Source organism: Crocuta crocuta, unplaced genomic scaffold (genome assembly GCF_008692635.1).
Source record: "Crocuta crocuta isolate KB4526 unplaced genomic scaffold, BGI_CrCroc_1.0 scaffold102, whole genome shotgun sequence".
NCBI lineage: Eukaryota > Metazoa > Chordata > Mammalia > Carnivora > Hyaenidae > Crocuta > Crocuta crocuta.
This window is the reverse complement of record NW_027530019.1, coordinates 3,185,113-3,210,206: the sequence shown is the minus strand read 5'-3', so window position 1 is coordinate 3,210,206 and position 25,094 is coordinate 3,185,113. Positions and strand designations below refer to the sequence as shown.

The window sequence follows — 25,094 nt, the reverse complement described above, 5'->3', positions numbered from 1 at the left end:
TCTCTCTCTCAGAAATAAATAAAACATTTAAAAAAAAATTTAAGTCATGGGGGAGGGGCAGTAGTAATGGTACAGAAGAGACTTTTTAGAAATTTCATGCATTTTTTTATGATAAAGCGTTGTTGACATAACTTTCTGTGTTGACAATTTTATTTTTCATATTTGAAATGAGATTTACACAGAACAAAAACTTGTATTTTTTCTTTTCACTTTAATTCTAGTGTAGTTAACATACAGCATTATATTAGTTTCAGGTGTACAATATAATGATTCAACAACTCTATATATACACTCTGTGTTCATCAAAACAAGCATACTCTTAATCCTTTTACCTGTTTCACCAATCCCTCACCCACCTCCTCTCTGGTAACCATCTATTTTCTATAGTTAAGAGTCTGTTTTCTGGTTTGTCTCTTTGTTCCCTTTGTTAGTTTGTTTCTTAAATTCCAGTTATGAGTGAAATCACATGTTATTTGTCTTTCTCTCACTGGCTTATTTCACTTAGCATTATTCTAGTGCCAGCCATATTGTTGGAAATGGCAAGGTTTCATTCTTTTTTATGGCCGAATAATATTCTACTTTGTATATAATACTACATCCTCTTTATCCATTCATCTATCGATGGACATCTGGGTTGCTTCCATATTTTGGCTATTGTAAATAATGGTGCAATAAACACAGGGGTGCATATAGCCTTCTGAATCAGTGTTTTCATATTATTTCTGTAAAGTGCAATTACTGCATCATAGGGTAGCTCTGTTTTTAATTTTTTGAGGAACCTTCATGCTGTTTTACACAGTGGTTGTGCCAGTCTACATTCCCACCAACAGTGCATGAGGGCTCCTTTTTCTTCACATCCTGGCCAACACTTGTTATTCTTATATTTTAGAGTTTAGCCATTTTGACAGGTGTGAGGTGATATCTCATTATGGTTTTGATTTGCTTTTCCCTGATGATGAGTAATACTGAGCAAAAACTTTCTTTAAAATGAAAATCCAGGGTGCCTGGGTGGCACAGTCCGATGAGCATCTGAATCTTGATTTTAGCTCAAGTCATGATCCCAGGGTCANGTCAAAAGTACACAGATGCCAATATGAAAGTATACCTATTGGTCAAAGATGGAGAATTTAAGCATCAAAGAATAAGTGAATGCAATTAATTAAAACACAATGACTATGTAAAAAACTATGAGTTCATAAAAATACCCAAAGAGAAAGGGTACATAAGAGAAAAAGGAAAGGAAGGGCAAGAAAAAACAAAGGAATGGAAGGAAGAGAAACAGAGAGGGAGAGAGGAGAGAGATAAAGAAGAAAGAGAACAAAAGAGGAAGAGGGTTGCAAGAGCACAGTCAGCTTCACTGGATTACCTCACAGAAAATGGGGCGTTAACTCTTATTTGGAAAACTGAAGTAATACTTAACCTAATTTTCCTATATGAAAATAGCATTAAAAAAATTTTTTAAGGGGAGCCTGGGTGGCTCAGTCGGTTAAGCATCTGACTTCGGCTCAGGTCATGATCTCACGGTTCGTGGGTTTGAGCCCTGTGTCGGGCTCTGTGCTGATAGCTAGCTCAGAGCCTGGAGCCTGCTTCAGATTCTGTATCTCCCTCTCTCTGACCCTCCCATACTCACTCTCTCTCTCTCTCAGAAATAAATAAAACATTTAAAAAAAAATTTAAGTCATGGGGGAGGGGCAGTAGTAATGGTACAGAAGAGACTTTTTAGAAATTTCATGCATTTTTTTATGATAAAGCGTTGTTGACATAACTTTCTGTGTTGACAATTTTATTTTTCATATTTGAAATGAGATTTACACAGAACAAAAACTTGTATTTTTTCTTTTCACTTTAATTCTAGTGTAGTTAACATACAGCATTATATTAGTTTCAGGTGTACAATATAATGATTCAACAACTCTATATATACACTCTGTGTTCATCAAAACAAGCATACTCTTAATCCTTTTACCTGTTTCACCAATCCCTCACCCACCTCCTCTCTGGTAACCATCTATTTTCTATAGTTAAGAGTCTGTTTTCTGGTTTGTCTCTTTGTTCCCTTTGTTAGTTTGTTTCTTAAATTCCAGTTATGAGTGAAATCACATGTTATTTGTCTTTCTCTCACTGGCTTATTTCACTTAGCATTATTCTAGTGCCAGCCATATTGTTGGAAATGGCAAGGTTTCATTCTTTTTTATGGCCGAATAATATTCTACTTTGTATATAATACTACATCCTCTTTATCCATTCATCTATCGATGGACATCTGGGTTGCTTCCATATTTTGGCTATTGTAAATAATGGTGCAATAAACACAGGGGTGCATATAGCCTTCTGAATCAGTGTTTTCATATTATTTCTGTAAAGTGCAATTACTGCATCATAGGGTAGCTCTGTTTTTAATTTTTTGAGGAACCTTCATGCTGTTTTACACAGTGGTTGTGCCAGTCTACATTCCCACCAACAGTGCATGAGGGCTCCTTTTTCTTCACATCCTGGCCAACACTTGTTATTCTTATATTTTAGAGTTTAGCCATTTTGACAGGTGTGAGGTGATATCTCATTATGGTTTTGATTTGCTTTTCCCTGATGATGAGTAATACTGAGCAAAAACTTTCTTTAAAATGAAAATCCAGGGTGCCTGGGTGGCACAGTCCGATGAGCATCTGAATCTTGATTTTAGCTCAAGTCATGATCCCAGGGTCATGGTTAAGTTGGTTGAATGTCCAACTTTTGGTCTCATTGTCAGGACACGATCTCAGTTCATGGATCAAGCCCTGCACTGGGCCCTGTGCTAAGAGCACAGTGCATGCTTGGAAGTCTCTTCTACTTCTCCCTCTCTCTGCTCCTCCCCACTCGCTCATGCACTCTCAAAATAAATAAACGTTTTTAAAAAAGAAAAAGAAGGGACGCCTGGGTGGCTTAGTCGGTTGAGCGTCCGACTTTGGCTCAGGTCATGATCTCATGGTTCATGGGTTCAAGTCCCGCATCGGGCTCTGTGCTGACAGCGCAGAGCCTGGAGCCTGCTTCAGATTCAGTGTCTCCCTCTCCCTCTGACCCTCCCATGCTCACACTGCCTCTCTCTCTCTCAGAAATAAATAAAACATTTTAAAAAATGTAAAAAATAATTTAAAAAATAATAAAAAAAGAAAAAAGAAAAAGAAATCATGATACAGTAGACTGCTGGCAAATATTACGCTGGAATCACCCACCACATGAAACTTCTGCATCTCAGCATCACTAAAAATGAGACATCCTAAGTGATGTTCTTTCTTATGGTCATTCTATAAAGGACACAGCATCATCTAGGAAGTTGAACCTGAATCTAATCAAATCTACAGAGGTAATTTGTACTTTACAGGAGAAAGTTTGAATGACACTGCAAGTAACTACTTAGAGAAATTGCTATAAAATGACTTTCTCTAAAACAAGTAAGTGGCATAATGAGAGTATAAATGGAAGGTCACTTAAGATTAAAAAACTCTTGGGGCGCCTGGGTGGCTCAGTCGGTTAAGTGTCCGAATTCAGCTCAGGTCATGATCTCACGGTTCGTGGATTTAGGCCCTGTGTCGGGCTCTGTGCTGACAGCTAGCTCAGAGCCTGGAGCCTGCTTCAGATTCTGCATCTCCCTCTCTCTCTGACCTTCCCCTGCTCACACTGTCTCTCTCTCTCTCTCAGAAATAGATAGAACATTGAAAAAAAATAGATTAAAAAATTCTTAAAAATGAAATATAATGTGTGAACTTTATTTGGATATAGATCCAAACAAATTAAAAAATAACTTTTGACATTTTTGTGGCAACTATTAAATATGGACTAGTTATTACACAATTCTGAGGAATTTTGTTATTTATCAATGTGATAAAAGCACTCATGTAAGAAGGTCATTTTTAGAAATGCATACAAAAGTGCACAGGAGTGAAACAACATGACGATGAGGTTTGTTTTAAAATGTTTCAAGGGGCACCTGGGTGGCTCAGTCCATTAAGTATCCGACTCTTGACTTCAGCTCAGGTCATGATCTCATGGTATCTGAGTTCCAGCCCCACAATGAGCTGTGCATTGACAGCAGGGAGCCTGCTAGGGATCCTCTCTCTCCTTCTCTCTCTACCCCTCCCCTACTTGCACAGGCGCACTCTCTCTCTCAAAATAAATAAAACTTAAAAAATACAATAAAATAAAATATTTAGGATAAAGGGAAAGAAAATAGGATAGATAAAGCAAGTGCAACAAAATTCTAAAATCTTTAAGCTATGTACACTACTTCTGCAGAGTACAATTACTTCTGTAATTGGCATTTTTATTAATTAAAAGAGAAATTAAATTTTAATTAAAACGTAAAAAGTACCAAGTAAGGTAAGGGCAGGGAAGAAAGTCAGTCTACCTGTCAAATCCTTTAAGAAAATAGCTTCAAAATCAAGTAGAATACCAAACAAATTTTGTACAACATCTAAACGAAAACCAAGAAAGGCATGGGGAAATCCTTTGGCCTAATTTTGCAATGAAATAAAGAAATATCAAAAGAGGGAAATAAAAAATTATTTTTAAAAGTAAGTCTTTCAATTAAAAATATTGTACTAGAATACTGACTTTCTATAAGCATTTTCTAGTAGGCTTGTGTGAATTTCTTGTTAGTAGAAAGATAAACAGTACCTAGGTTTGTTGGAAAGCATATAAAAAAGCTTAAACCTTTATGAAAGTGAAATACTATGGAAAAGCATGTTTTAAATCTATCAAGCAGTACTGTTACGCCCTAATGATAGTGAAATAAAACAATGTGACAACGGATAACTTTATCAAGAAGTAAAGTATTTATATAAAAAGCAAGGTACCTGAAAGGAAAAAAAAATACTACTAAGTAGTGAAAACATGTTTAAGCTAAGCCTCACAGAAGACAAAAATTCATTCTTATTTTTCACTAAGAAAAAGCACCTAACTGTATAAATTTGGTAGAAATACTGTACTGTAATTCTGGGAAACATGCTATACCAAGAAAATTAAATATGTCCATTTATATACTTGCAATCTATAACCAAATGAAAGTATCTGGAAACCTTTGTAAACTAAAAGAATGTTCGTTATATAAAATGAATTCTTAAAGTAGAATATATCTTTCCTTCTTTCAAAAAGAAAGCATTCTATTTGTTCTATGTTCAAATATGTTCAAAATTCAAATAGAACATGACTTTTATAACTAAAAAGTTACAACTTTTAAAAGGGAACATTTTAAGCTAAGTAATAAAGTTTAAATTAAACATCATATGGGATCTATTCTTGAAAGTTCTATGGAGAACTACTTTCTTTCACACACACAAAAACAAATACTACACATCAGAGGGGGAAACCATGAGATGGTACCTTTAATTCACAGCGTACCTGAGGCTCCTGATATTCTAGGTTTCCTAGGATAGAAAACTGAATAGGATATCCTATTCTGATATCCTAGAATACAAAACAATGTCTTGCATTCTACATTCAACAATGGTCTTTAGTAATGTATTGGGGATTTTTAAAAACTTACACTAAGGGGAGCCTGGGTGTCTCAGTCGGTTAAGTGTCTGACTTAGGCTCAGGTCATAATCTCACCGTTTGTGAGTTTGAGCCCACATTGGTCTCTGTGCTGACAGCTAGGAGCCTGGAACCTGCTTCAGATTCTGTGTCTCCCTCTCTCTTACCCTCCCCTGCTCATACTCTGTGTATCTCTTTCTCTCAAAAATAAATAAACATTAAAACATTTTTTTAAAGTACACTAAAATTAATTGGTTTGCTTAAGATACCACAGGGAACTTACTACCAATTTAAACAATTTACCTGTGGAAGTGAACAATTAAAATTACTTTTTAAAACAAACTAGGTTTCATAACTAACATTTTCTTGGCAAAAGTCTAGGTCATCAGTGAAACTATCTTTAAAAATGTAATTTTCAGGGCGCCTGGGTGGCTCAGTCCGTTAAGCGTCCAACTTTGGCTCAGATCATGATCTCACAGTTCGTGGGTTTGAGCCCTGGGTCAGGCTCTGTGCTGACAGCTAGCTCAGAGCCTGAGGCCGGCTTCAGATTCTGTGTCTCCCTCTCTCTCTGACCCTCCCCTGCTCACGCTCTCTCTCTCTCAGAAATAAATAAAACATTAAAAAAAATTTAAAAATAACAATTTTCACTCATATGCCTTCTTCACATACAAACAAGCAATTTTTACAGAATTACCTGGTGTTACTTACTAAAAATTATGAGAGTGATGACTTTTGATATAAAGATCCACATTAAATATAAGGTTAGAGATTTTTTCTAAGATTAAGGTATCAACGTCAAGACTACTTTTTAAAAGTACCTTGTGATGGCTGAAAAAATATTTCTGTTTCCTTTTTCTCCATATCTTCCTTATGTGGTTTGTATCCTATAATGAAGTCTTCTTGAAACACATGAAGCAACTGTGTATTTGATCCACACTACAAATATGAAAAAAAAAGGAACTTTTAATTCCCTATCTTCCACCCCTCACCTCCCCAAGAACACTAATGTAGAAGTAATAAATCTAACAATTTCTATTCTTTATTAACCAACGAATTAGAAAGGAAAAAGCAACAGGAAAAAAAAAATCATTAAGTCACCCGGGCAGAGAAAACTGCTTTCAAAGATGCTACAGCCAATAGCAGAATTGAAGAGCTCTAATAAAAAGAAATGAACAGATCTGCTTCTCAACACACACACACACACACACACACACAGCTGTAAGTGATTTACACCACTGTAAACTCAAAAATATCAGGTCTCATGACTGGCTGGAGAAGGCTATACTGACTATGAATAAGGTAACTAATACAGGATTCTCTTAGTTTTTCTAATTCCATTTGAGAATCCAAATAAAAAAGGAAAACCAGAAACATCCTCAAAGTATTCTCAGTCGGTCTAGTCGGAATTATGAGGGGCCCTATAACAAGCAGCTGAGTGACACATATCTGGATTAATGTAGCTACATGTAAGTAACTAGGATTTCTAAAAGGATGGATGAGACGTCACTGTAAGCTGCTACTGCTATACTACATGAGCATGTTGCTGGACAATACAAAGAAAAAGTAAAAATAATCACAATTGGCTACTTATAATCATAAAAGTGAGCTGAAATTCAAGGAAAGGCTAAATCCAAACAAAATCTTATTATCGAAGTATGTCAAGATAGTTAGATGGCTACCTCACAGATTTCAAGGAAGGGATCAATCTTCCTTGTGGGCTAAATCTTACAGAATAAATGAAATCAACCTCCTTACAAAGTAAATAGAAATAAAAGAACTGTTAGGTTGACTCACAGAATTTTTATGAAAGTAATTATTTTATGTCTCTCCAGATAGAAACCAAATATCTCTTCACATTTATAGTAAANAAAAAAAAAAAAAAAAAAAAAAAAAAAAGTTAACTGCCCCAAAGGAAAAAAATAAATAAAAAGGGAAGGGTTGTTGTCTTCATGGATATAGAAATCATACATCACATTGGGCACACACCTAGAACGAGTTTTAAACTTTGTAATTTATAAGCCTAAGCCATTTATCAGTGCTTGCTGTTTACCAGCCATTATGTTAAAGATAGCCACAACTAGAGGGGAAAAAATCCTGAACAGCTATGAAATAAAAAGCATAATGCTAAGTGAGAGTGGCCCCTTAATATCCAATAGTAAAAAGAAGACAAAGAGCTAAAGTGGGAGATGACTTTAATAGCCAGTCCTTTAAAAATTAAGGCCTTTTTGGGAATGAAGACAATCCACTCTTCTCCTATACTTCTATAGAGTAGAAAAAGGCAATCACAGGTTAAGGATTTCCTTGAAGGCACTAGTCACTTGAATCTGGTAGCCACATTTCTATTGTCAAGAGCGAACATGATAATTTGTCTCCATTGCTGGAAATTATTACATTTTTCCCAACAAAATACACAAGGCACCATGGAAAAAACAATAACATAACTGTATTTGTTTTTAAATATGGTTATCTCATTCTTCATTTCCTTATTTAAAAATATGGTTAACTTCCTCATCAAAACAATCTTTTTTCTCTATTTGGAATGAATATGTTAGTTGTATCCCTTAGTCCATTAACATGATCCTGAAGAAACAAATATCCTGAGGGCTAGAAAGGGATTTATAAACTCGATGTAGGGAGAAGGCTTCTCCGTCTTTCCTAGATAGTAGCTAGGAAGCAACAGTGACTACACAAAAGACTGTGATTAGAAAGTACATGTATACTTTCATCTGCATTCTACTGGATATAAAATATCTAACATTCAACCTAACAAAGCAAACACTCTAAAGCTGAAACTATCAACTAAGTTGAAATGAGTAAAAATATAAAAAGAGAAACCACTAACAAAGCCCCTATGCAGCTGTACTGTATTTTCCTTCATGGTTTCCCTGGCTGAATGAAATGAGCTTTAAACAGGAAATAGGGCTACAGGTACAATTCACCTGGGGAGTAATTCCTAAATCATTAGATTTCCATTATGGAAATCAAAAGAAGCTGGCTGTATTTGGTATCAAACAGGAGACTTATTCTGAGAATGAAATATATGCACACAAAGCACTCTGGGATGAAGTATATTAATACCCCCAATTCACAAGCATGTTTTTACTTGGTCGGTTATTGCATCGAGTTCAATAATGCAGCCAGGTCGAGCAGTAGACTGTTGGCTCACAATATTAAACACTTCTCCAATAAGTTTCTGTAAATTAAAAAAAAACGTTAATGATCAACAATGTATGAATCTATTGTCAAAATGATACAGCATCTCAGACATTGAAGTTTCCTCTAAATGTTCACTGACTGGCAAGGGCAGTTCATACATTCAAAGAAATATTTCAAATTGCTATACTCACTCTTATTCTCATGTTTAAAATTAACAAACCAGTTAGAAAAATCTATAGTGTTTACCTAAACAGTGCTTAACTTCAAGGCATCTAGTTCTTTCAACAGGTCTTCATTTTTCAGTCTTAAAATTTCAAAACAGACATGGCTGAGGGTTTGGCCCAATGTCCATGTGTATGGTTTGCAGATCTCCAATGCCATTTAAAAGTACAACTCTGGGGGGCCCTGAATGCCTCAGTTGGTTGAGCGTCTGACTCTTGATTTTGGCTCAGGTCATGATCCCAGGGTCATGGAATCAAGCCCCATGTCTGGTTCCACAACAGGCACGGAGACTACATAGGATTCTCTCTCTCTCCCTCTCTCTCTGATCCTCCCCAGCTCACTCGCTCACTTGCTCTCTCTTAAAATAAATACATATTTTTAAAAATCAGGGACAACTGAATGGCTCAGTCAGTTAAGTGTCCAACTTTGATTCAGGTCATGATCTCAGTTTGTGAGTTTGAGCCTCACATCAAGCTCTCTGCTGTCAGCAAACAGCCTGCTTCAGATCCTCTGCCCCCTCCCCTGCTTGTTCTGTCTCTCAAAATAAATAAACTTTTAAAAAAATTAAAAAAATAAAAGTACAACTGCCAGGTAGAAGATAAGGGCAATGGTTGAGAAGAAGTGGGACTCTGTGCCTTGAGATGAGGATGTTTGAACTAACACAGGAAGCCTAACTTTGGACCCCCAAACTCACAAACCTTTGTGCTGAAAAAAAACAGTCCCTTCTCCCTCCTTCCAATCATGCTTCTCTTGCATAAAACCCTTTCAGTAACTTCACCTGAAGCAGTTACTCACAAGGAGCTGCCCATCCTCCTCAGCATAACCTCCATTACTTTTTACCACCTCCATGCCGCTAAGAGGAGATAGATCCCAGCTTAGTCTAGGGCCATATATACAAGATTGGCTCTAGGAAAACAGCACATACACTGGAGCTGTAGGATCTTTCTAATTTGTGTCAGCAGGATTCCAGAGACCATATATGGGAAGAGATTCTAGGGTTACCAGACCAAGGAGGACACAATAGTGGTTGGGTAGAGCTGAATTTATTGTTACAAGCACATTCACCCAAGAGTCAGTATTTAGAGTATTAGCTCAGACACCTGGAAGTGGTGTTAACAGTCTGCTGGATTTGTTCATTGAAATCTGGACGCAACTGGGGCCAACAGGTGGTGAGGTTAAAACACTGGAATATCTCTAACACACCATGAATCTTTGCTACTCAAGTGTGGTCAACGGACCAGCAACAACAATAGCAGCATCTGGAATCTTTTTATAAATGCAACTCTCAGGCTCTGAAGTAAATACATCTGCCTTTTAATCTCATGTACAACCTCTAGATGATTTGTGTACATACTGAAGTTTTGTACTGATGTAGACCAACTCTCAGCCTTGGCTGCACACTGAATCACTGGTCCCATGCACAGAGGTAGATTTATTGGTCTAGGGTATAATCTGATCATCAGGCATTTTACAAGCTCCTCAGGTGCTTCTGACATGTAGCCAAGGTTGCAATCCCCTGGTAGGGATACGCATTCCAGCTAAGGATTTACATTCCCTGCACACAACTCTTTGGCTGGCACTGTAACGAATGAACTTACCAAATGCCTTATTCAACACTACAGGATCCTACTCAACTTCACCTCCAACAAAGCAGGAGACAGGACCAGAATTAGGATAAAGTGAATGAAAGTACTCCCCCTGGATATAAAATTTAAGAAGGGCTGCCAAAAACTCAATAATCAAGATAAATATCTTAATGCAGTATTTTTAAAATCAAAATTAATGCAAAAAATTCAAAATAAATCAAATATCAAAATTTTAGGTACAGCATACAATTGTGTCATGAGGTGCCTGGCTGGCTCAGTCAAAAGAGTGTGCAACCATCTCTTTATCTTGGGTCATGAGTTCATGAACCACATGAGGTGTAAAGATTACTTAAATTACAAGAAAAAAAAAAAAGTGTCTTGATGAGCCATATTAGAGACTGAGACAAAAGCAAAACTTCAGACACGATTTTATGTATTTTTTTTAAATGGTGAGTTTTTTCCAGAACATTAAAGTGGTTGAAAACTACTAAAATTAAAAAGTAGGTATATTAAAATTTACATTATTTTAAATTTATTTATACCAAAAGAAGGTTATTATTTTAGTTTCCTGGCTTTAACGGAAGCACACTTATCAATATTTTTAAAATCTACTTTTTGCTTGTTTTCAAAAAAGACAACTTATTTGACAGTCTCTTGAACAAGTGACAATCTTAAATTATTTTTAATTACCTTCAACTTACAGAAACTTCTTTTGCAAGACAAGTGTGTGACTGGTATTATTTTTTTTTTAAGTTCTTAAGTACACTTCCAAATTTGAGTACGACTGCACTAACTAAGCAAAAACTATGAATCAGTTTTAGAAGATCCAATCAACAATGTTGATTTTATATTACAAATTATGGACACTGCATGACACTTAAAACTATTTCAGATGAAATTTCCCTAAGACTTAAACTGTCAAAACATTTATGAGCCAAGTCAGTGGCTGCATTTTGTAAACAAGATTATCTATACAATGTAACTTTTCTCCAGTTAAAACTTTTCTCCAGTTAAAACTTCTCTCCAGTTAAAACTTCAAGATCTAAAGCACTTCAGTTAATTTTCATGCCTCCATTTTGAACATGTAGTATTTGCACTAATTTATGCAGCTGTGGGAGTCAAAATTACGGCCCCCCAAAATACCTACATCCTAATTCCCAGAACCTGTCAATATGTTACTTTACATGACAAAGAGATTTTGTAGGTGTGATTAAGTTGAGGATCTGGAATTGAGGAAATGATCTTGGATTAGAGGTAGAAGGGCCCAATCTAATCATAATGGTCCTTATGAGAGGGAGAAAGTGTGGTCAGACTTAGAGAAAGATGTGACAGAAGAAGCAAAGGCCAGAGAAAGAGAGATTTGAAGATGCTATGCTTCTGACTTTAAAAAGGAGGAAGGAGCCATAAGCCAGGAGATGCAGGGGTCTCTAGAAGCTGGAAAGAGCAAAAAAATGGATTCTCCTCTAGAGGGAATATGGCCCTGCCAACACCTGGGTTTTAGAATGTCTGACCTCCAAAACTGTAAAATAATGAAAGTATTATTTTAAAATCACCAAACTGATGGCAATAATTTGTTGTATAAGCGGTCATAACAAAGATGCCCACAATCTCCTTAATTTTTATTTTATAGGCTCTTTTCCCAATAATAATATCACATTTGTTAACTCATACATTTATTTTAAGTTTATTTTGAAAGGGGGAGAGAGAAAGAGAGAGAGAGAGAACACGCACAGGAGGGGCAGAGAAAATACCAAGCAGGTTTCCCACTCAGCGTGGAGCTGCATGTGGAGATCAAACTCACAAACTGGGAGATCATGACCTGAGCTGAAGTGAAGAGTCAGGCACTTAACTGACTTAGCCACCTAGGAGCCCCTCATACATTTCTAGTTTCTCTATTTTTTAAAACTCATTTTCAGGTTCAGGAACTATATTCATACCTCTTGCTAATATTTTAAACTCATCAAACATACTTTCAGGGTCGCCTGGGTGGCTTAGTCGGTTAAGCGTCTGACTTTCGCTTAGGTCATGATCTCGCGGTTCGTGGGTTCAAGCCCCGCATCAGGCTCTGTGCTGACGGGCAGCTCAGAGCCTGCAGCCTATTTCAGAGTCTGTATCTCCCTCTCTCTCCGACCCTCCCCTGCTCACGCTCTCTCTCTCTCTCTCCTAGAAATAAATTTTTTTAAAAAAGTGCATTCTTAAAAAAAAAACATACTTTCAAAGTTACTTTCTCTATTATATCTGAAATTCTCAACTGAAAACTGGGTTAGCAAAGAAGTAAATTTTGGTTAGATTATTGAAGTGTTTGTTTTTATTAAAGCCAGAAGGGTTAAGAGTATAATAAATTGTTTGGGGCATAAATAAAATATTTAAACTTAAAATATTATTGTGAATTTCACTATACTTCCAATTTTCAATATTTTTCAACTACTTTAATGTTCTGGGAAAAAATTAACCATTGAAAAAATACAGAAACATTTATACAGTGCAAATTCTTCCTTTCACCCCAGGCTCCAATGAGGTTCATCATGGCACCACTGGATTTGTCTTTATTTTAAAAATTTGGCATTGTGTTCATCATTGATTTTTCTCGCATTAATTCTGTTTAAAACGCAGCACTAAAACCACATGATCTGGTAATTCCACTATGGGTATTTACTCGAAGAAAATGAGAACACTAATGTTCAGGCCACTCCACCAGGTTTAAAAAGAAAAAGGAAAAAAAAAAATAAGGCAAACACCCAAGGTGCTGACAAAAGTACAGGGAATGTGGAATTTGGTGGTGGGAGGAGACTATGATTACTGAATTCAGGCTCTGTGACTACCTATGGAAGCAAGGGCTATGACAGCTTTCCTTTATGTTGTTTTTTTTCCCGATTTCCCTGCTGTGACAAGTACTGACAGCGCAATACTTCAATTCAGGTCCCAAGGAGGACTGCAAATACACTGGCGACATTACACAATGACACAATGCCACACTGGAATTTGTGTTTCCCTGGTGCTGGAAATAAAAGTTTCTTCATCTAAATAAAGAAGAGAAATAGATGCTAGAGGGCAAAAAGAGTGTACTTTACTGGCTATTCTTTATCTGCATCTAAACCTTGGTGCATTCTCCACCCTTGTCTGCTTTATTTTGTGCTCCAACAGGTTGACTTTGGGACCATATCACCTAATTCCCAACCCTGCTTCAGCTTCAGGCTGAATTCAGTCAATGGGAGGTACCAATCAGAGACTGGAGGGAAAAGAGAGAGAGAATTTGGGGCACTTATCCCCCTTGCTCCCCCACAGTTCTGGCAGTGGATGTGCAGCCACCTCTCCCAACAGGCAGGTCCTTTTCCATGGCTTTGGTACACTGTTATTGCTCTCTTATCCCTTCAGGAATAGAGATATATTTTTCTATTGCCACTGCAAAAAAATTACCACACACTTAGTAGCTTAAAGCAACACAAATGTATTATCTTACAGTTCTGTAGGCCAGAAGTCTGACAGGGGCCTCACTGAACTAACATCGACTTGCCAGCAGGGCTGCATTCCTTTCTGCAAGCCCTAGGGGAGAGTCTGATTTCCTTGCCTTTTCCAGCTTCTAGAGTTTATTCCTATTCTTTGGCCCATGGCCCCCTCTCTTCTTCCCCAAAACCAGTAATATCATCTCTCTGACCATTCTTCTTTGGTCACATCTCACTTTGACCACAGCCAGGAAAGGTTCTCTGCTTTTAAGGACACAGGTGATGAGACTGGGCTTACCCAAATAATCCAGGATAATTTCCACACTTCAAGGTCCTTAAATTCTTCACATCTACAAAGTCTCTTTTGCCATGTGAGGTAATATATCTGCAGGTTCTGGTGATTAACACGGGATCATCTTTGGGAACATCTTTACTACCACAGGCTAATAATGGCTTCATCCTGTTACCAGACTCTTGAGTGTTTTATTATCACTTGTGGATTAACCATGTGCTCACCTCTGTAAGGAGTTCTTTCATTAAACCCTCCTCAGTTAAACCTTTTTAAGTGTGTCATCTGTTTCCCACCTAAGCTCTGACTGACATAGAGACTAAATCAAAGTGGTACTGATTGTCTCTCTCTGAAAAAGTGCAACAAAGAAAGATCTTTGTGTAGCTTCTCCGACTTAGTACGGTCTTCCTTCTCAATTTAAATACTATGATCCCACAAAGAACATGAACAAGCAGGGTCCCTGGGTGGCTCAGTCGGTTCAGTGACCAACTTCGACTCAGGTCATGATCTCATGGTTTGTGAGTTCAAGCCCAGCGCTGGGCTCTGTGCTGACAGCTTGGAGCCTGGAGCCTGCTTCAGATTCTGTCTCTCTCTTTCTCTCTCTCTGCCCCTCCTCTGTTCACACTCTGTCTCTCTCAAAAATAAATAAACATTTAAAAAAATTTGTTAAGATAGAACATGAACAAGAATTCAAAAGGAAATACATAGCCAATAAAAATATGAAAAACCATTCGATTTCTGCAATAATAAAAAGTGCACCAATCAAAATAACTAGATACCAGTTCAAGATAGTGAAGATTTTGAGAGAAGAAAGAAAAAGAGGATGGAGAAAACCTGTATTGTATACTTTGCTGATGAAGTACAAACTGGTAGAACAAATTCCCATTGTCTTCACAAGGTAGTAAAACTCTTTAATGGTATATTATTCATTAACTCATTCATTAACTCAACAAATACCTAGAGTGCTTATGAGATATCAGGCAATGGAAATACAGTGCTGCCCTTATCTTACATTCAAATGAAGACAACTAGTACACAAATAAGGAAGTACACAAACTGTGAAATGGTACTAAGTGCCAAAGGGAAAATACAGGAAATATTGGACAGGGATGGTCAGGAAGGCCTCCCTTGACTAAAGGCCTAAAGGAGGAAAGAACACAACCTTGTTGTTATTTGAAGAATATATGAAGAATATTCCAGGAAGGGAGGACAGTAAGTAAAAAACATTTAGTTGAAAGAGTGCTGGCGATGTTCCAGGACCAATAAAGAGACTGATGTGGTTGCAGCTGACATGAAGGAGAGGAAAAGTAGAAAAACACAGTATCAGGGAAGTGAAGGAAGACAGGATAAGAGGTAATAGGTAGATACTGTACAGTATTACATATCACTGTAGACACTGGCTTAAAAGAGTGACATGATCCAAATTACACTTTAAAAATATCATTCTGACTTCTCTGAGAAAAGACTGTAAGAAAGCAAGGCAGAATAGGAAGGTAAAATCAGCAAACAGTGGAACAGGAAGTCTTAGACCACCTTCCTCCACAGAGACACAGACTTATCAGTGAAAAAATTCAACATGCTTTTATGAAAGAAAAACTTTCATGAGAGACAGAGAGAGAGAGTGAGAAAGAACAAGTGGGAGAGGGGCAGAGAGAGAAGGAGACACAGAATCTGAAGCAGGCTGTCAGCACAGAGCCTGATGTGGGACTCGAACTCTGAAGAGTGCAATATCACCTAAGCTGAAGTCAGACATTTAACCGACTGAGTCACCCAGGTGCCCCTAGAGACCAAGCTCTTAACCAGTATGCTGCACTGCCTCTCAAAAGCCATTTGCTTCCACATATGTGTTTGTCAAGATGTACACTTTCTTGTAATTCTATAATTTAATTAAATGTCATATAAATGGATATGTGAGTATAAAAATTTTGATTTTTTAAAATAAATGTTGCTAAACATTGTTAAAAACTGCTGTTAATTAGGTATGGTGAGACAACTATAAAGGATTCTAGGGGAAATTGTAAAACCAAAAAACTGCACTCATTTTTTTCAGTTGTTACTTCAGTTTATAAAGAACTGAAAAAACCCAGGCCTTACGGGGGGGTTATGCAAGAAAAATATTTAATTTCTAGTAGCAGACCCATATACTTAAAGACCTTCATTCTTCACCAAAATATCAGTTAGTTTATGTGCATTTATGTTTTAAGTAAAATATTGAAGGTATTTTCAAAATGATTCTCTGGATTAAGCAGCCTTGTTGAATAGTCATCTCTCTCTCAACTGTAATGGATAAGAAGGCTTATCCTGTGTATGGAAGGAACACTTAATTCAGATGGTGGTGATGAGGGAAGAGTTTGTAGTGACATGACATCTGACAAAAGATTTATTAAAGGTATGAATTGAAAGTGAAGGAGGAAAAGAATATTCTAGGTGGAAGGAACAGCAATTAAGAAGAAATAAGTGTTCACAAAAAACCATAAAATACCTCGGAATAAGCCTAACCAAGGATACAAGAGATCTGTATGATGAAAACTATAGAAAACTTATGAAGGAAATTGAAGAAGACACAAAGAAATGGAAAAACAGTCCATGCTCATGGATAGGAAGAATAAATATAGTTAAGATGTCATTACTACCTAAAGCACTCNCTATTATGTGCTGACAGCACAGAGTCTTGAGCCTGCTTCAGATTCTGTGTCTGCTTCTCTCTCTGCCCATCCCCTGCTTGTTCTTTCTCTCTCTCCCAAAAATAAATGAACTTAAAAAATAAGAAAGAGCTTCGTCTCTGGAGCCCAGCTGCCTGGGCTCAAATCCTGGCTCTACCACTATTACCTAATTGAAGTGGCACAAGTTATTACATTTCTCTGTACACCAGTGTCCTCATCTCTAAAGCAGAGACGACAGGGGTGGCTGGGTGGTTCAGTTGGTTAAGCGTCTAACTTAATTTTTGGCTCAGGTCATCTCAAGCTTTCCAAGTTCAAGCCCTGTGACAGCGCAGAGCCCGCTTACAATATTCTCTCTCCCACTCTCTTTGCCCCTCCCATGCACATGTGCGCGCACGCACACAGACACAGACACACGCACACACTCAAAATAAGTAAATGAAACAGAAAAGCCTGTTTTTAATAACACCAACAGCTACCTTTCCATACCACCTTCTCTCCTCTCACTATGAACACAAAATAATACATAGAATACATCAATAAATAATCACGAAATACGTGTGGAATGAATAAATGAATGAATGGACCTCCTTTGACCAAGCATCATTGGGTAAGAAGGTTCAAAAGTTTATGCTTTCAGACACCAGAACAACTTTATCTTCAGTATTTTGGCTGGAAAATTCCTTCCTTTTAGCTTTTAATTAAATCACTGCCTCAGGGCACCTGGCTAGCTCAGTCAGTGGAGGGTGTGACTCTTGATCTCAGGCTCATAAACTCAAGCACCACATTGGTTGTGGAGATGACTCAAAAATAAAATCTTTAAATATCTTCCTTCATAAACAGTTTTGTCAACATAAATCCCTTCTTGATGACTCAGGATCACTTTTATGAATATTGTTACTAATACCTTTAGAGATCTCAAGATTTCAAGTACTGTCTTCATAATAATAAAAACCGAATATACACTGGCATCTGACATGAAACATTAGGAATTTATTTCCAAATACCTGCAAAAACAGTTATCTTAACTACATTTTGCTACCTAAAACCTCAGTCACCTCACATTCTATGTATCTCAAACTTAAGTCATCCTCAATACCTCACAAATATTTACCAAAGCTAGTGCATCCACTATTACAAACTTGAAATCTTAGAGTCTTTTCCTTTAGTATCCATAGTCAAGCAATTACTAAGCCCTACTTTACCCTTTCTCAGACTCTGCCAAATACCACTCTAGCTCAAGTTTATTTTACCACATGCTCTTGATGACCTCAATAGACCTCAAATGCCTACCAACTATACTTCATCTTGCAAATTAGTCCCTTTACTTTCCTGTCCAAAAAATGCTTGTGTCCCCTAAATACATCTCTCAATCCCAGAATAAAATTCAAATCTTTTCAGATGCTTCCTATGGGGGGGAAGGGGGGAAGCTATCCTCTACTCCCCATCTACTAAAAATCTCATTTGAGGAAGAAGAAAGCATGTGACAACTTCTTTCTGTATTTCAACTCCCAATTAGTAGAGGAAATAACTGAGAGAACTACTGCTCTGACTTACAAAAAAGATCAGCAGAAATAAAGGGAACTTGACAGGAAGCAATCATGTTATGTTAAGAGTTTAAGATCAACAGTAAGGGCAAGTCCTATAGTCTATCATTCAGCAAGGTAAAAATCTCACAATTCCTCATAACATATGGCTTTGAAAGTCAAAATGGCTCAAGNTGTGGAAACTAATTTGACAATAAACTATTTGTAAAAAAAAAAAAAAACAAACAAACCAAAATGGCTCAAGAGACTTTGGAGGTTCCGGCCTATGCAACTGTAAATAAAACAGGTGGGGGGCGGGGGGGGGAATGTTGGTAAGTATAATGGGCTGGATATTGTCCCATAAAAATCCATGTCTACCCAGAATTTCGGAATGCCATCTTACATAGAGAAAGGATATTTGCAGATCTAATCTGTTTAAGGTCAGACTAGACTAAAGAGTGTACAAACAGAAACATCCAGAGAGAAGAAGGGCATGTGAAGACAGAGGCAGAGACCAGAGTGTTGCCATTTAAAGTCAAGGAATACTAAAGATCAGCAGAAGCAACCAGAAGTTAGGAAGAAACAAGAAAGGATCTTCCCCTAGAGCCTTCATAAGGAGCATGGCCCTGCCAACACCCTGATTTCAGACTAAATGTATACACAAAATACAGAGTTGCAAAACATGTGAAACACAAATCTAACAACTGAAAGGAGAAATGGACAAATTCATCATTATGGCTGGAAATTTCAACACCCTTCTCCTAAGAATTGATAGAACTAGACAGAAAATTAGCAAAGACCTAGACGAACTCAACACCACCGGTAATGAGAACAAAATCTAACTGACACATATAGAACACCTCACCCAAGAACAGTAGAATATGTTCAAGTGCCATGGAATATATACTAAGATAGACAATGTCCTGGGCCATAAAACAAACTTCAATAAATTTACAAGAACTGAAATCAGAGTGTGTTCTCCAACCACCATAGAATCAAACTAGAAGACATTAACAGAATGATAAAAGGAATATCTCTTTCCAGTGTTTACTGGGGAACTAAACACTCTTTTAAAAAACCCACGGGTCGGGGCGCCTGGGTGGCTTAGTCGGTTGGGCGTCCAACTTTCGCTTGGGTCATGATCTCGGTTCGTGGGTTCGAGCCCTGCGTCGGGCTCTGTGCTGACTGCCAGCTCAGAGCCTGGAGCCCGTTTCAGAGTCTGTGACTCCCTCTCTCTCTGACCCTCCCTGCTCACGCTGTCTCTCTCTCTCTCTCTCTCCTAGCAATAAATAAAAACATTTAAAAAAAAATAAAAATAAAAAAAAACAACCCATGGGTCAAATAAGAATTCTCAAGGAGGGACACCTGGGTGGCTCAGTCAGTTAAGCCACTTGATTTTTGCCTCAGGTCATGGGGTTCAAGCTCCACATCAGGCTCCCCACTGACAGAGTGGAACGTGCTTGGGATTCTCTCTCTGCCCCTCTCCTACTTTGTCTTTTTATCTCTCTCAAAATAAATAAATAAACTTTAAAAAAAAACAATTCTCAAGGGAAAATTTAAAAATATAGTGAAGTGAACAAAAACAAAAATACTACTTACCAGAATGCCAAAAGCAGTGCTGAGAAGAAAATTTATAGCACTAAATACATGTTAGAAAATAAGAAAAGTTACAAAACTCTAAGCTCCTATTTCATGAAACCTAGAAAAAGACACCCCCCAAAAAAAGGCAAGAAGGAAGGAAATAATAAGGGCAGAAATTAATGAAAATGAAACAAAAAGAGCTCAATGAAAGAACAAGCTTATTCTTTGACAATATCAATAAAATTAACAAACTTCTGGCAAGACTGAAAAGAAAAAAAAGAAGAAAGGCACTAATTACCATGTTGATAGCATTTACCCTCTTATAATGTGCTGAGAAGAATACTTTCTATCTGGAGTACTCTTCCCAAAAACCCATAACTCCAGTGTAACCATGAGAAAAGTAGCAGACAAATACCAAACAAGAAAAAATTATACAAAATGTCTGATCAGTAGTACTCAAAGCTCTCAGTCATGAGAAAATACTGAGGAAGATGAAGAAAAATGAGAAACTATCCCAGAGCAGTCTGGGATAAGTCCTAAAAGTCTTAAGGATTCATGATGACTAAATTTAATGTAAGATCTTAAATTAAAAAAAAGAAAAGTTTTTTAGTAATGTGTATTTTTTTTCAGAGAGAGAGAGAGAGGAGAGAATGCAAGCAGGGGAGGGGCAGAGAGAGAGGGAGACACAGAATCTGAAGCAGGCCCCAGGCTCTGAGCTGTCAGCACAGAGCCCAGTGTAGGGCTTGAACCCACAAACAGGAAGATCATGACCTGAGCTGAAGTTAGAAGCTCAACTGACTGAGCCACCCAGGTGCCCCTCTGAGTGAGATCTTAGAACACAAACGGGACATTAGCAGAAAAATCAGTTAAATCTTAAAAAGTCTAGAGTTTAATTGATCATATTAAACCAATGATGGTTTCTTAGTTGTGACAAATGTATTTCTGGTAACACAAAATGTTAACAATAGGGAAAATTGGTTGAGAAGTATGAGAACTTTGCGCTATATGTGCAACTTTTCTGTAAATCTAGAACTCTTCCAAAATTAAAAATTTATTCAAAAAATCAAGTAATTGAATAAATTACTATTTTCAGAGTATAAAAAAAGATTAGCTCATTAACAGAGGCTGACACTATAATGTTAACAAAAATCCAGAGAATAAAGAACTCCTAATTCCTACTTTGTCTCTGGTCTTCTATTTCAAGAATTTAGCTTATAAAAAATTGAAAATAAAACTAAAATTTTCTACAATGAATAATTGTTACTTTTTAACGTTAAATAATTAATGAAAATAGAAGGTTTAAGAAAAAATGTACATTGGTAAGGGGAGAGTAGGAGACCAGTATAAATTAAGAAATTCTAAGAATGTATCTAACTGCTCTAAATAAAATTATATTTTCTGGAAAAGTGATGCCCGAGTTAGTGAGACATTTTTCAAATGAGATCAATGAACTACTGAAGACATTCTCTGAAAAATCAGAAGAAATGACACCGCCAAAATACTTGAAAGAGGTAAATATTCCAATTTTCAAAAAGGAAAACAATATAATTCAGTAAGGCAGACTAAAGGGCTTGATGTCTATTTAGTATAATGTTTTAGTCACCAACAGAAATCAGCGTACATACATTAACCTATTTATACCTTAAAACAATCATCTCATACAAATTTGACTTCCTTTTTGACTGCAGAATAGTTGGCAGACAGGGTGTAATTTATTTCAGCCAAGTATATGACAAGCTGCCTTAGAGAAATCCCAGGGACAAACTAAAGAAATACTGCAGACCATAAAAGTGGAGAAAGACTTCATATGTGCACTGCTAGGCTCTTTTTCAGTCCTATGCTGTTCAACATTTTTATAACTGCCCCAGATAAGGATGTGGAAACAGCATTCATCAAACAGACTGGTGACATAAGTCATAAAGCAATAATACAAATAACAGAATCTGGATTCAAAATGATGCTGAAAAACTGAATCTTGAAGGTAAAAATGTAATAGTGAAAACAGGCTACATTTGGACTGCAACTCAAAGGCACAAATATAGAATGGCTTACTGGCAAGAAGAGACTTTTGGATATTTAATTCACAGCTCAGTAGGAGTCAATTACATACAAAGAACCTGGCATGCCTGCCCAAAAGAAAACAGAATCTAATGAGAGAGGTCACAATACTGCTGCACAACACCCAGTGTAGAGACAAACTGAAAACTGCGAAGAAGAGTCACCAGGGTCAAATATAAAACAGAGTTAGTTTGTCGGTGGAGGGGAGCAGGTTTGGCCTGAAGAAAAGACAGTTGTCTTCAAATATCTGAAGTGGTCTCATATGTAAGGAATATTAGACTTAGTCTAAATGGAACCAGGGCTAACAAGCAGAATTTAAGGAAAACAAATTTAATTTCAGTAAAGTAGTGAGGGTAATACAAAGGCGTCACAAGCTGCATTTAGAGTTGAGACTCCCCTCCCCTTGGGAGGCCAGATGACAAACTGGCAGCAATGTGATAGAGGGGAATAAAGCATCAGGTTAGACTGGGTGATTTATAAAGTATCTTTCAATTCCATGATTTGAAGATGCTACTTCCTCGATGCCAAACCTCTGGCTCCAGTCCAAGTGGTTTTCCCATCACTCCTGGAAGAAGGCTGACTCATACATGTACTTTCCTGTATCCACACTTTCAGGCCAGTCTCTCACTCAGGCAAAGACTAAGGATTTGTCTTTCTAAACTTTATTCACCTACTAAAACCAAACCTAAATACTGTAATAAAGACTTCTATGCCTACCCTAATCTGATCCTTCTCCCCTCTGGATTATGAAAAACTTCTAGTGCCATCTGTTTGGCAATTAATTACATACCACCCTCAGACACTGCTTCTGTCTTAAATTGTTATTTCATCTTTTATTAGTAATTTCTCTCCTCAGCTAAAGTAAAAGCTTCATAAAGCCACATACTGAAAGTTTCACTTTATATTCTCTATACTTTGAAGGACACATAGCAGATACTCAAAAATACCTTTGGTTTTCAATACTGGAAACATTTTTATTAGAAAAGTGTTTTACAAAAAGCATGTTTTCATAGGTAGATGGAAAATGCACTATTTAAATTGAATAGTAATGAATATACATGACTTCTGGTTCAGACACAGAACTACCAGAGTAAGATACTGCCACCCACTGATAACATACACTAACCACAGGATTTTTAAAAATTGTCAATAAAGCTCAGAAAAGCTCAAATTTTCCAGCCTAATCAAAGAGCTTGCTAAAGCTGCCTTAGAGCAAGAAAAGATTAACAGAACCAAACTAGAGAGTGAAAAATGTCAAGAAGAAATCATGGTAACTTAGGGGAAAAGTCATTTATTTATTTATATGTAAAAATGCATTGATGTGTGATACTGAGTCATATACCCTAGAACACAAATTAATAAAATCTAAATTTGTGGGGCACCTGGGTGGCTCAGTTGGTAGTTAAGAGTCGACTCTTGGTTTTCGGCTCAGGTCATCATCTCATGGTTCATGAATTCAAGTCTCGTGTCAGGCTCCATGCTAAAGGTGCAGAGCCTGCTGGGAACCTCGTTCTCTCCCTCTTTTTCCGTCCCTCCCCTGTTCATGCTCTCTCCCTCTCAAAATAAATAAATTTTTTTAAAAATCAAAAAGAAAAAAAAAAAGAAAACGTGTATCTGTCACACAGAGGTGCTCACCCCATAAACACCAACTGACAAATAAAAGTCCTAGACAAAGTAAAAAGAGAATTGCTGATCAGCCTAAGTATTTTAACAAAGATTAGGAAATACTCACTGAAGATTCAGGATCTGATAATTCATCCAATAATTTTCTTGCATCCACCACAGCTTGATAGAGTCTTAAATTTTTGCCATCAGAAGCAACAAAGCAAGCACTTGCAGAATTGCAATACGTGCCTGAGAAAGTAAGTGCTTTGCATTATATTATGTGATTTATTTTTATTTCTGGCTTAAGTAGGAGAAACTTATATTCATACTTTTCTTTTTAGGTACAACCATGGTCCAGAATCAAAATTAAACAGATAAAATTAATGGATATAAAATTATTAACAAAAGAACTCAAAAGAAAATAGGTGAGAGGGGGAAAAATTAAAAACAGACTTCTAAACTAACTTCTGTAAATTCTAAACTTAAGTCTAAAAATCCTAATAATGACAAACACAAGCCATTTTGTGTATTTAAAAAAAAGTTTAAAAGCCCTTATTAATTTCACAATTAAAATGAATACTTACCAAGACAATAGCTGGGAATAAGAGTTGGAAGCCAAGCAACGTTAGAGAAGGCTGATGTATGTAAAGAGTTAATTCGAGCCAATTCTGATACTCCTCCAGTGTAGGACAAAGGCCCTATTGGGTCTACACGCCACAGAATAAGTTCACTATATATTGCATTTGGGTCATGAAATGTACGCGTCGCTGCATTTCTAAGAGGTTGTTTTGAGGAACCTTTCATATGTCTTATGGGATCCATTAGTCTACTTAATTTATTGTCTGAGTCCCACTGACAGTCCAACTCAGGAGTCAGCAGAGCATTATGATGTGAGGATGTCAGTAACAAAGGCAAAACTGAATGACATGCCAAGTCATTGAGGTGAAATCGATGACCACAGTATCTAAATTTGTGAGATACGGTCAGAACAGTGGTAAAGGCAGACTTATCTGCAAAAGTGACTGCCCACTGATTTAAAGAACCATCTATGTGTTTAGAGACCATCATTACTGTGGGAGCTAAAATGTTCATATTTGTACCATGTGATCTAGAGTATGGCTGTGATCCATGAGGACTGCCTACAGCCATCATCTCGTGGTGTAACAGGGTTTGGGGAGGATCTTTTGTAGCATTTATACAGGCATACATCATGATATTTTTACTAAGAGAGCTTGCATCACCAGACGGAAATGCTACAGGAATCCGAGAAGAAAAAGAAACCTGAAAAACACAATAATATGATTCAATGTGAATAGTTTTCTTCTTCTCAAAAAGTCTTCCAAAAATACTTCCATTTTCAAAATGCCAAATCTCAGTTTCCTAGCAAAAACTATCATTTGCAACCTCTTTATGGTCTAATATCTTTCCTCTATTTACATCTTATCTCTATTCACAGCCTAAGA

General features: G+C 37.0%; 1 protein-coding gene across 5 annotated transcripts in view; it reads right to left on the bottom strand.

Annotated features, from left to right (window-relative positions):
• Window positions 1–25,094, bottom strand: part of DMXL2 (Dmx like 2) — a 153,693-nt gene that overhangs the window by 52,949 nt on the left and 75,650 nt on the right. For all 5 annotated transcript variants that reach the window (XM_077764401.1, XM_077764403.1, XM_077764402.1 and 2 more), the window contains exons 12-15: window positions 24,216–24,912; window positions 23,759–23,880; window positions 8,609–8,698; window positions 6,324–6,441 (exon numbers count right to left, since the gene is read on the bottom strand). In XM_077764401.1, the coding sequence (XP_077620527.1) occupies window positions 6,324–6,441; window positions 8,609–8,698; window positions 23,759–23,880; window positions 24,216–24,912 (1,027 nt within the window). The remainder of the gene's footprint in view (window positions 1–6,323; window positions 6,442–8,608; window positions 8,699–23,758; window positions 23,881–24,215; window positions 24,913–25,094) is intronic.